Raw genomic sequence first — 13,350 nt, 5'->3', positions numbered from 1 at the left:
AAGCAAGAAGCTATGCCTTCAGATATTAGATTTTGAAATTTCTTTTTACAGCGTCTCACAGCAAGTACCAGCAGTAGGCAAAGAAGCAGATTGTCCATAATGGCTCAGTATTTATGTAATGTGAAAAGCTGTTTTACAATTCCAGGAAGAGCGTTTGTTCCAAAGCCCAAGGTAAAATACTTTTGCTATTGTTTTAGTAAAGAATCTCGGATGTATGATTGCATTTTGTGCACTACTTGTCTTGATATGATCAATATAAATGGCATTCATTAAAACTAGCTCCAAGACAGCATTATGGATGGCTGAATGTAAAAGTATGTTTATAATTTGTTTTCACTAGCACCTGTGGCTCAGAAGGAGCCTGTTTAGCCTTTTGTGCCAGTTCAATGAAAAGTTGTCCATTAAGGACTGTACCCTAGTTTTTTGTCCATAACATGACAAATTATTTCCTTCAAATACATGTCAAATTGGTTTTTGAAAATGTGCACGAGATTCAATGGATAAACTTTTTTTAAGTAGTACATCCTAAGGTAATTGTTCTATGCCAGTTTTTGCCAGAGTTTATTTTGTTAATTATTGTAAATTTATGACATCTTGATACAGACCCATTTGACAAAAGGAAGAGTCTCTCCCTACTTGTTCTATCTAAACTTCTCACAATATTGAACAGCTAGGTTCGGTTTCCTTTTGATCCTTCCAGCTCTGAGGACAATTCTATCTTCTTTCCTCTATTGAGGTCTCTAACTCTGGGAGTAGTTCTGGAAAATTTTCTCAATTTTTCCCAAAAATGTTGTGCCCAGAAATGTCCAGGGTGTTTTTAATACTTCAGGTTTTTTAGTTTTTTGTCCTCATTTATAAATCTAAGTCTCCCATATGTTTTCTGAACTACTTCCTCAACTTCAGTGTTACTCTCAAGCACTTGCTTCCTGTTAATTGGGACAGCTGTTTATTTGGGACAACTCTTACAGAACAAAAACTAAATTGAGAAAATAGCTGGGATTCCTTTTTTGGGGACACTATGCTGCTTAATTGGGGCAGGAAGATATCTAGCTCCTATATGCCTTTCATTCTTACTACTTTCTGAGCTTTTCTGCTTTGACTGAAGTGTTTTCCAGTTTTGCCACTGGATCATCTTAAGGTTTTTTAAGCTTTTAAAGAAACTGATCAGTGGTCTTGATTTCCTACTTTATGGTAATATGCATTGCTTCAGAATGTGTACAGTATTGACTTCTAGTTCTCGTATTTGTCACTGATGAAGTCATCTCCAATCTTGATACAGCTCATTTTTGAAGGGATGTGGTTTTTATCCCTGTAATTTTCCCATGAGAATGTTGTTAGCGTATGAGTTGTCGGTCTAAACTACTATTATCTTGTACTGTTAGTTTAACATAGCTTATTAGTAAATTACATAATACTGTCTTGTTGCTTATTTGATGGAAGTGAGAACAGTACTGGAGATAAATAGATAAACTCTTCAGTCTGTGCAAAAAGAATCTTGCAAAATAAATCTGCAACCATGGGGAAAAGCAAGAACTGAAAAAGAAGAGCAATTACATTAAGAAAGAATGTGAAACAGTAAGATGTCAAGAGGCAGGCTTTATTATTGTACATTGAGGGAAGGAAGTAGAATGTCTGAATTGGTAGGAAGGGCAGGATGAGATGTTATATTAGTGTGCTGCTGATTATTTTCCAATCTTTTTATCCCTAGCATTTGCTTCATTTTTATGAACATAATTGTATTAAAATACTGTGGTGGAATTATAGTGGATTCATTTTAATTGGGACCACTACATTTTGGCCCAATGAGGTGGATGCCCCAGTTAGCTGAATTTTCATGGAAATAGTAAAAAAGTTATTTAAAAAAAAACAAAACTGAGTAACAAAACTCAAAATACACTGCAGATGCTGGGGTCAAAGCAACATGCTGGAGGAACTCAGCAGGTCAGGCAGCACCTGTGGAAATGAACAGTTTTTCCACGGATGCTGCCCGACCTCCTGAGTTCCTCCAGCGTGTTGATACTGAATAACAAATTGTGTATTTAAAAGAAATGCAAAACAAATTAGAACACAATCAATACCACCACAGTACTATAAAATGGTGTTTTAGTTTCTAATAATTACGGTATCGTCTTCTCTTGAGTGACTGTAAGTTATCAAAATTAGCGCAGACAGTAGTGCAGATAAGAGACTGCCTTCATGCAATGCTTTTGACAATTGCATCCTTCAAATCTTCATTTTCATGATAACATTCAAGATGATTGTTGATACCTTCAAATTCTTCATAGTTCCTAACTTGTTGAAGTGGTGAAATTGTTTCATTTTCACTGCTGACCATTTCTGGCATCTTCAAGCTTGAATGTTTAAAACCGCAGTGAGCAAAACAGTTCTGAGTTGTCTTACTGCTAATTTCTCACCAGCTGTTAGTGACAAAGATCATTGTGTTTTACATACAAACACACGCAACTGATGATATTTAAAAACTGTTCACTTGAAGCGCGGTACAGTGTCTAATGGCCACATACAAGTGCATATGACTAATGCTGTTTCGAAACTATTTGTTAACAGTATGCTATCCCAGTTAACGGAATAGTGTTCCAGTAAATGAAGGGAATCCAGGCTATTTCTCTGATTTGTTTTTGTTCTTTAAGATTTATCTCAAATAAGTGGCTGTCACAATTAACTGGAATCCATTGTATTTGGTAATTTTCTAGCTCCAAGCTGTCAGCAAATTATGAAGGAATGTTTAAATCTGTTTTATAGCTAGTTTCCAAGTTTATTCCAGTAAAATGGAAGGTTTTGCTGTCTGACTGTGACACAGTGTAAACATGAAATATACTTCTGAGGAAGTACTACCAAACCTGATGAGGTCCAATCTCCTTTCCTCAGTTCTCTGTGGAATACAGTATCAGACCATGCCTCTTGCACAGAAAAAACTTCACAACTCAAAGGTGCATCCCAATCTGGATGAAATCCTTTGTATACTTCTGATTTTTGGAGACCACTGCTTGACCTGAACAAAATTGCAAATTTGAAACTGCTGCCTGAAAAGCAGGCCCCAGACCCAAGCAGAATATGCCATTTCGGGGACATTGCCTCAAGATTCAGGGGAGAAAATTTCGGATGGAGATGAGGAGAAACTTTTTCCCAGAGAGTGGTGAATCTGTGAAATTCTTTGCCCAGGGAGGCAGTTGAGGTTTCTTCTCTAAATATATTTAAGATACAGTTAGGTAGATTTTTACATAGTAGTGGAAATAAGGGTTATTGGGAAAAGGCAAATAGATGGATTTGAGTTTATGGATCGATCAGCCATGATCTTATTGAATGGCGGGGCAGGCTCGATGGGCCAGATGGCGTACTCCTGCTCCTATTTCTTATGTTCTTATATTTACTTCTGTGCTGAGTATCAAACCCTAGTGCTGACATTTGGGGGGGGGGGGGGGGGTGGTGGTTATCTTGATACAGTGCTTGAAGATAAGCTTTGTAAGACTGTCAAAATTCCCCATTCACTCCCCTTGCTGAGTCTCACACCCTGCTGTTGACGCTGAGTTAAATTTGAAATCAATACCTCCCATCGTGGATTAATCACCTCATTTACTCTCTCATCTGTATCAAATTAAACTGACCTAGATAAACCACTCGGCCAAATGGGTACAATTTTGTTCAATCCAATATGAACTTGAATGTTCCAGCAGAACGGTTATCTGACCTGAACCTGGAACATGCAGTCAGGTCTTTTCTAGTCTGTTTTGATAGGCAAGCCCTAAAAGGCACTACTCAGCATGTCAGGCAGTTTTAGAGAAGAAAGGGAAAGAATATGTGTTTCAAGTTGATTAACGGTTATTGCCTTCAGACTGTGCTTAAACATTGCTTTGGTCTTGTGAAGTATGGGCACGGATTGCTTTGTTTGTTGAGGAACTGCACATGGAATAGGACAATCAACAGCAAAGATGCCCAGTTTTCATTTAGCAGTGGAAGGTCATTGATGAAACAAATAATGGAATTGATATCCTGGGGCAGGGATAATTGACCTTCAAGAATGATAGTCAATCTTCCTTAGTACAGGGTGTGACTGCTAGCAATGTGTTTTCCACTCTGATGCTCATTGGCTTGAGTTTTTATATATCTCATGGATTTCACATTTGATCAAATGGTATGTTCATCGCTAAGACAGGCATACAACATGGAAACAGGCCCTGTTGTTCAACTCATCGATGCCATTTAGGTTGTCCACTGAGTTAGTCCTACTGTCCACATTTAACCCATGCCTTCTAAACCTATCCAAGTACTTCTCTAGATGTCTTTAAATGTTGTTAATCTGCTCACTCTTTCTTGCAGCTCATTCCAAATGCACACCACTTTTTTAAAAAAAATTTTTTTGCTCAACATAACAAAACTTTCAATTTCCAGATAGATTTACATTTACATTTCTTCCCCTCACTATCAGAACACTTTCATCAAAATATAGACTTCACCACAACATCCTATACAAAAGCCCTTATTAGTATAGCAGACAGGTTTACATCTACATACTGCAGAAAAGGTTGACATGTTTTATGACAACTATTTGTTTTTGAGTGTACCATACATGTCAAAAAGTCCAAAGGAATGTATTCCATGATTAATTTATGCCAACCAAAAAGTCCAGGGGCCTTATCGGATATCCAACAAAGTAAAATGTTCTTCCTCGCACAAAAAGTCAGGATGTTAAGAAGTTTTTTCTGATATGCATTAATAATACGACTGCTGGGTAAGCCTAAGAGTAAAGACACTGGGTCCAGTTCAAGCTCCACTTTCAGAATCTTTTCCATTTCACCCAAAATATCATTCCAGTATGCCTGAAGTTTGGGACAAGTCCAAAAACAGTGGGTGAAAGTTCCAGTATTTACTTTTACATTTAGAACATATTGGAGAAACCCTTGTCTTAAGTTTCGAGAGATGATTTGGTCAGATGGGCTCTATGCAGAGTTTTGAGTTGCAATGCTTCAGTTCTATTACAAACTGAAATTGAGGGGTCCCTGCAAACCCAGTCAGCCCCACATAAGATAATAATGAACTTAATTGATATTTTTTGAAGTCTGGAAAATCCAGACCCCTAGACTACTGGGAAGCTGTAACTTAGACATTTTAAAACAGGGTCTTTTTTTGTTCCAGATGAAAGAAACAAACCAGCCATTATTTTTTTAAAGTATTTGTTGGGTAAAAATGACTGGAATTATTCATATTAGGTAGAGCAGACAAGGAAGAATGTTCATTTTTAACAAGGATATTCAGCCAAGCCAAGAAATGGGAAGAATGCTCCATTGCTCAAGATCCTGTTTGATTTTGTTAAATAATTGTGTAAAGTTAGCTTTGAACAATTGATCAAATGTAGGTGTGATAAATATGCCTAAGTAAACAAAACCTGTCTGTGACCATCTAAAGGGGAAAACACCCTGGGTGTCAGATACCTGCTGCAGATTCCCCAGAGGCATAGCCTCTGATTTAATAGAGTTGATTTTATAACCTAAAAAGGCACTAAATGAATTGATGCATTGTATAAGTTGGTGCACTGACATAGCAGGGTTTGATAAGAAAATTAGAACATCATCCGCATACAATGTAATTTTATGTGACTTTAGTCCTATGTCTGGAGCAGATATCTTGGGGTCTCGCCGAATAGCCTCAGCCAATGGCTCGATCACTGGTGTGAAATGTCATGGTGATAAAGGGCAGCCCTGCTGGCTACCCCTCAAATCCTAAAATTATCCGACCTCACCATTAGTGAGAATTGCAGCCAAAGGGTCATTATAAAGAACCTTCACCCACTTAATAAAATTATTGCCTAAACCAGTAACAATTAATACCATCAGGGCTTGAGGGCAGTGCGACAAATTGAGGGCAATGCAGCGAAAATATCACCCTTTACTCGATCTTCTTCGTTTCAGATAAGAGATTATATACAGAAAAAAACATTATTAACTGATTTCTATAGTTCTGACATAGAAAAGAGGGTATTTTGTTCTAAGGATGAAGTCTCCATTAAGTACTTTTTACAGCATCCATAGGGAATGTTCCTGTGGAGAGGCTGAGTAGCAACACTCCACTTTAAGAATGAAGAACCTGCTCCCGATGTTCCATTTAAATGTGTTGTCTCTTAAGGTGATGCCCTTTTAGTTTTGGACTCTCTCCCTGGGAAACAGACAACATGTTTTCACCTTGTCCTTCCTGATTTTGTATATCTTTGTCAGATCACCTCTCAAGCTTCTGCATTCTATGGAATAAAGTCCTACTCTATACACAACTCTATTTAGAATTCAGTTGTCTAATTCCAGACAACATCTTGGTAAATCTTTTGTGCCCTCTTTCAAATTTAATAACATCTTTCCTATAGCTGGGTGACCAAAACTGTACACAAAACTCACCAACATCTGATTTAACTACAAAGTAAGCTTCCCAACTTCTCTACTCAGTGCCCTAACCGATGAAGGTCAAAATGCCAAACACCACCTTCAGCACCTTATCTACCTGTGACACTGTAACTCTTTAAAATGTATCTTTGGCTCATGTTTGGATTAAGCGTGTGATGAGCTCTGAAGTGAAACAGTCCTGGCAAAAGCTTTCCTGTTTATTAATCAATAGGTTATTGGTGAGTTCCTTGATTGCAATATCAGTGAGAGTTAAAGCAGTGGTTAGCTAGTTCGTTATTATCTTGCCTTTTGTGAACAGAGTTTGGCTGGCCAGTGCTTCAAGTTGTTGGATAGATGCCAGTGTTATTAATGAATTGGAACAAAATGCCATTTTTCACAACACTGATCATTGGTAAACATTTGTAGCAAGCAGACACAGACACCCGGCTGCTGTCTGTTGATACGGAAAACAATTCTTCAGTCCGTGAAAAGAGGACCCATGGTATTTTATGTGTGCAACCATGAACTACAAGGTCCAAGATCTGGTTGATATCTTGGTAGTTTTGGAAGCTCAAGGGATACACCAAAACCAGCCATATTTGACCAACCCACAATATGGCGCCTTAAAGAACAGTCAAAGGTTGCACAAAATTCTCCACTTAGGAGTGTCGTTTTGCAAAAAGCCTTTGGATGAAACTGTGGTTACGAGATGTGTGATTATATCACAAACTGTTGTGGTCACCCATTGGGTTGGTTGCAAAACGAAACTGTTAATTGTAATGCTAGGCTATTATCAAGTGCCACCCATGGAGTAGAGCAAACTGGATCCTCATTTGAACTATAGCTTCCCTTTAAATTGTAGATGAGCGGTGTTTCATTCTTGGGTTCAGACTGATTTCCTGCGTTTGGCTTAATGTGCATTTGGCTTCATAAATGTTGCATAGTATTGATGTCTGCTCTGCATGTAATCATTTGCACAGAAATATATATTTAAATTTGTTTGCTTGGGCAAGAATCAACGGGTGATTGTTATTATAGTAATGAATTTCTCCTTCTAAGATTTCCTGGTTACCATTTTATATTGTGAACCTCTTGCTTTTCCTTTCCCAACAAGGGTAAACACTTTGTCATTTTGATAAAAACAGTTATTAATTTTAATAACCTGTATTGTGTTGCACTCTTGACTATTTTCAGGATTAATCAGGCCAACCTGTTCATCCTTTACTGATATTATGTTTGGATAATTTTTGCAACCAGCCCAGTGCCTCAGTATGGGTTTCACCAGTAATAATCCTTGCACTCACATGATCGAAACAAGGTTCCATAGAAAGTCTTTATTTTTGCAAGGTGCCATCTACTTCAAATTATATAAAGTATGATATATGTATATTCATTTAAGGGAGTAATTTTATTTTCATTTAATGTGTAATGAAATAGTTTTGCAGGATCCTTTATTTAAGTAGCATTGCACTTATTTTAGTAGTACTTTTATTTAGTAGTACTTGTGTTACAATGCCCTCAGATTAATATTTTATATGTCACTAGAAACAAATATTTGTTATTTGTACTAATCCAAACCATGGCTTTTGACCTATTTGTTTGGCCTGCTTTCTCTTTTTTGCTTTTGGAACTTTCATGTGTAACATGAAATATAGTGCATTTAAATCAGTTCTCCAATTTTTGAAACTTACCGACAAACTTTTATTAGAGTTTAGACTGTTACACACTTATTACAAGAGTTGATACTAAATGACTTCTACATGCAAGTCTTCAATGCATACAACGGGTAAACTCCCAGGTAAACTGAGCGAACAATATTTTTGATCGTTTTCCAAACAGCTAATCTTGTGACATGGCTACTCATGTTCTTTTCACACGTAATCTTGCAGGGAATATTCTGTTTTGTGTCCTAAAGACAAAGGTTCAGGGAAATGCTCTCTTTTTGAGAGAGTGATGTTTTCTCTTTCTGGTTCCTTACTGCAGGATGTACAGAAAATTACCCCTGAAATTAAAGAGCACCCTGAAGAAATGCAGCCAACATATATTGCTCCTCCGGTTTCATATCTATTTTCTTCTGAGATACTTGGTTTGACGTAGTGGCTTAGTAGCTCAGCTGTGAAGCAGGACAGTGGAACTAGACATGTTACACTAGCAGTAATGAAACAGACACCTCCTGCAACAGCAGCACAATGTTTTGTATGATTATTTCCTCCCCATCTTATGCACTTCATGCCAGGCAAGGCAATGCTGATCCCCAGCAAGAGTGTTACACATGACAGAATCATCATAACTTTGAAAACTTGAATATATACAGGCTGGGAAAAGATGGAGAAGTTAAACGTGCAGCTGAAGAGCCCTGTACTGTACCATGTGCAGTCCATCCAGAGACCTTGCATGTGTGTTGTCGCAGAGATGATATTTGAATTTGCTGAGGTATTTATTTTCCAGTTTGGCATCCCTGTGGTTGCAAGTATTCCTAGGAAAGCAAATAAAGACAAAGAGAGAGCAACAGTCTGCAGTGCTGCTGAAGCCATTGTATTGTATCTAGACTCCAGTTCTCAATAGAAGGGAACAGAATTAATCGGGCTTTTCCTCTGTTCTGCTGAAGAGAATAATAGTTGTCACAAAATGTGGATTAAAGCTTCAGTTACATGAAAAAATATGATTGTATTTAATAGAAATCAAAATCCTTACCTGTAGAAATTGTATCCAGCTTTGCAGTGATTAATTGTGAATAGGTTCAGTAATACTGCACTGGCAGAGGTTCTAAGCTCAGCTGCCTACATGACAATGAATTTACAAATTAGGGGGAATAGATCAATTCATGTGACATCACTAATTTCCTTGGCAACGAGGCTGCCTGCTTTGAAAATACAAATTTGGCCAGTGTAACAAACTGTTTAGTTTATGATCTGAACTCTTTTCAAGTTTGACAATCTGATAATGACTGTCCATTTATAATGTACTATTGAGATATTTTGTCTTGTCTTTTAAATGTGTGGAAGCTGCATTATTTTTGTTTGTATTTTTTAGTTGTAAATGCAAGAAAATAGGAGCAGGACAAGGCCACCAGTCTGTTTGCTATGTAATACAATCATGGCTAATCTATGCTGCCAAAACTCATCAAAATTTCAAATATTTGTCCCTCACCACCTTAAGTATATGTAATATGGCCAGTAGAAACCACAGCTTTGCTTATTATACGAGCCATATATCTATTTTCGGTCTTTTGGAGCCACGTATCAATTTTCTGTCTGTATTGTATCTGTGGGGCATATGAGGATCATTGGTCATGTAGTTTGGGGTGTGGTAGAAACAAATGAGTATTGTTTTGTATGTATGCTTTGTCCTAGTTGTTCAGTGTAATCTAGTTGAGAGAGGCAGCGGAATGATTTTTTTGTTGACCGCTTACTACGCTTATTGGAATTTGGTTTAATCACTATTAATACACTATTGGAATGCTAATTTAGTTCAACCACTTGCTACGCTAATTAGAACACTATTGGAACGCCAATTTAGTTTGACCGCTTAGTTAAACTAATCGGGATGTTATTGGAATGCTAACTTGAGAGCTAACTTAGCTTAAATACGTTAGTTCAATTGCTATCTTCATTACTTCACTAATTGGAATGTTATATCGTTAATATAGTTTTGTTACTTTTTCATCTCTACAAGGTCTTTGTCTTTGTAATAAAATATCAAAAGTACCCTTTTTGACTTTGGAACTTTGAAGTGCGTCATGCTGTGTCGATTTCCTGGCTTAGTCTCTCAATGGTTTTGGTTTGTTTTTAAGTAATCCATTACACTGCTATCTGGATGGAGTGAATATTGAGAATGAAGTTAGTTTCATCTATCACTACTTTGCATAATCTTCAGAATGAGTGCAGAATCTAGGTGATTGGAGAAGAATCATTTATTTTATACTAACACTTTTATTTGGGTAGGTGAGACTTCTTCAGCTAGCTGTCATACATTAGAAAGAATGTGAAGACTTTGCAGAAGGTACAGCTGAATTTTGTTAGAATGGTGTTATGATCTTTTTATATATTCAAGGGATGTGCACTTCACAAGCTGGTTCAGCATTTAATTCCCCTGGAGAAGGTGGTGAAGAGCTTCTTGAACCTCAGCAGTCCTTAAAGTGTTGGTATACTTACAGTGTTGTTAGGGAGAGAGCTCCAGGATTTTGATCCAGCCGTGGTGAAGATATGGTGACGTGTTTCCGAGTCAGGGTGGTGTGTGGTTTGGGAGTTAACTTTCAGGTGATGGTGTTTGCATGTTACTGCTGCCCTTGTTCCAGCTGGTAGAGACTGTGAGTTTGGAAGATGGTATCTAAGGAGTCTTGGTGAGTTGTTGCAGTGCATCCTGTAAATAGTACAAACTGCTGCTTCTGTACATTGGTGGTGGAGTGAGTAGATGATTATGAATGAAATGGTTGTCAAATGGATGCATATCTTCTGTGTGATGGTGAGTTTCTTAATTGCTGATGCTGCATTCATTCAGCCAAGTAGAAAATATTCCATCATGCTTCTGACTTGACCCTTGTAATTGATACTGGGCTTTGAAGGGTTCCTAGGTAAGTATCTCACCACAGGATTCCCAGCCTCTGACATTGTGGCTACTTTAGTTCAGTTTCTGGTCGGTGGTAACCCACAGCATATTGATTGCAGTAGTAATGCCAGGCAGTGATAGCTGGAATTTCTCTTGTTGATTATTGCCATTGCATAGCACTTGTGTAGCTAGATAATGACAAATATTCCACCTATCATTCCAGACCTTGATATTGTCCAGGTTTATTGTATTTGGTTCTGGACTGCTCCATTCTATGAAAACTTTCAAATGGTGCTGTATCTTGTGGAATCGTTAGTGAACATCCCAACTTCTGACCTTTTGATTGAAGGAATGTTATTGATGAAGCAGACGAAGATGGTTAGGTCTTGACATTACCCTGAGGAATTTCTGCAGAGATGCCCTGTGGCTGAGGTAACTGACCACCAGTCACCACAGCTACCTTCCTTTGTGCTAGGTATGATTCCAACCAGCAGTGGGTTCCCCAATTCTCTTTGATTCTAGTTTAGCCAGGGCTCCGTGATGTTCAATCAAGTGCTACCTTGAAGTTGAGGGCACTCACTTACATATCACCTCTGGGGTTTGGATCTTTTGTACATAATATCGTCTCCACAGCCCCGCAGAAATCAAATGTAGATTGAGTAAATCATTTGCAGAATAACTCTATTCAATGTTCTGGGACCATCCTGAATTTCTAGTCACATCATTTTAATGAACTGTTGCACACCACTCTCCCTGTTTTCTCCCTCTATCCCTCTTTTCTCTTCAAATCTGTAACTTAAAACACTATTGCTTTTTCACTTTTTCGGTTTTAATAAAAGTTACTTGACCTCAAACGTCATCTCTCTTTACCTCTCCCTGTCTAACTTGCTGGGCGCTACTAACATCTTCTGCTTTTGTTTTGGAATTCTGATCCCTATCCCCCTTCTTTATTTTGTGGGAAAACAAATCCATCTTCTTTCTGATTTAATAACTGAAATACTGCATCCTTTATGCATTCCAAGGATTCTTCTTGAGCATAATAGCACAGCAAATACCACAGTTCCCAAGGAAATGTTGGATTGTGAGTAGCAGGAGAAAGAATTCAAAAAAAGAGATCAGGGCAGTCAGGACTTTCTGAGCGCCACAGTTCCTAAGGAGCTGTTGGATTGTGAGTAGCAGGAGAGAGACTTCCAAAGAAGAGAATCAGGGCAGTTGGGACATTATGCACAGCACAGTTTCCAAGGAGACATTGGATTTTGTGTAATTTGGCAAGGGCTAATAAAAATAAGCTAGGTTTCAGCAGAGTGGTCATTGTATGAGCAGGCCATTGTTAGAGTGGAGAGTTCAGGCTTTGACTCAAGAGACTTAGGCGGGAAGGGGTGAAGGCTGTAGATGTTTTTTTTATTGTTCAATTTTCTTTTTTTTTTAATTGCACAGTTAGAGCAGTGGAGATGCCAGGCAGAACAGTAGAAAGCTCCTCTTGTGAAGTGATGCAGGGAGGCCTCAAGTGTCCCTGATGACTACACCTCTAAGAAATGCATCCAGCTGCAACTCTTCTATAGACTATATTAAGGAATTTGTGCTGGAGCTGGATGAACTCCAGATCATTCAGGAGGCTAAGGGTTTGATGGACAGTCAGGAGGGGGAAAACAGTTAGGCAGCCAGTGCAATACCCCTGTAGCCATTCCCCTCAATAACAGGTATACTACTTTGTATACTGTTGATAGGAGGAGGAGTGGAAGATGACCTAGCAGAGGAAAGTCACAACGGCCAGTCTCTGGAACTGAGTCTGGCTCTGCGGTTCAAGCAAAGGGAGAGAAGAGGCGAGCTGTAGTGATAGGGGATTCATTGGTTAGGGGAACAAACAGGAGATTCTGTAAATCAGAACAAGATTCCTGGATGGTATGTTGCTTCCTGAGTGCCAGGGTCAGGGACAGCTTGGATTGAGTCCATAGCATTCTTAGTGCGAGGGTGAGCAGCCAGAGGCTATCGTCCACATCAGTACCAATGACAAAGTGAGGAATGGGGACAAGATCCTGCAAATTGAGTTTAGGGAGTTAGGTACTAAGTTAACGAACAGAACCTCTAGGGTTGTGATGATTGCTACCTGTGTGACTTGCTAGTGAGGCTAGAAATAGGAAGATTGTACAGTTTAACATGTGGTTAAGGAAGTAGTGTAGGAGGGAGGGCTTCATATTTTTGGACCACTGGGCTCTTACAGGGAAGATGGGACCTGTACATATGGGACAGTTTACACCTGAACTAGAGGGGGACAAATATCCTTGCAGGAAGGTTTGCTCATGCTGCAGAATTACAGGGGGATGGGAACCAGAGTGCCAGATCAAGAGTGATGCTGGGGAAAGATGTTGTTAAGCTTACATAAGTCAGGAATTGAAAGGTTGAGTATGGTGGACTA

The 13,350-nt window shown here is 38.6% G+C and overlaps 1 protein-coding gene across 3 annotated transcripts in view; it reads left to right on the top strand.

The window, feature by feature from the left end:
- tfb1m (transcription factor B1, mitochondrial) overlaps window positions 1-13,350 on the top strand; it is a 54,196-nt gene that overhangs the window by 29,895 nt on the left and 10,951 nt on the right. For all 3 annotated transcript variants that reach the window (XM_059986070.1, XM_059986069.1, XM_059986068.1), the window contains exon 6: window positions 52-171. In XM_059986070.1, coding sequence (XP_059842053.1) covers window positions 52-171 — 120 coding nt within the window. The remainder of the gene's footprint in view (window positions 1-51; window positions 172-13,350) is intronic.

This window comes from Hypanus sabinus, chromosome 12 (genome assembly GCF_030144855.1).
Source record: "Hypanus sabinus isolate sHypSab1 chromosome 12, sHypSab1.hap1, whole genome shotgun sequence".
NCBI lineage: Eukaryota > Metazoa > Chordata > Chondrichthyes > Myliobatiformes > Dasyatidae > Hypanus > Hypanus sabinus.
The sequence above is the reverse complement of the archived record's forward strand: the minus strand, read 5'-3'. Positions and strand labels throughout refer to the sequence as shown.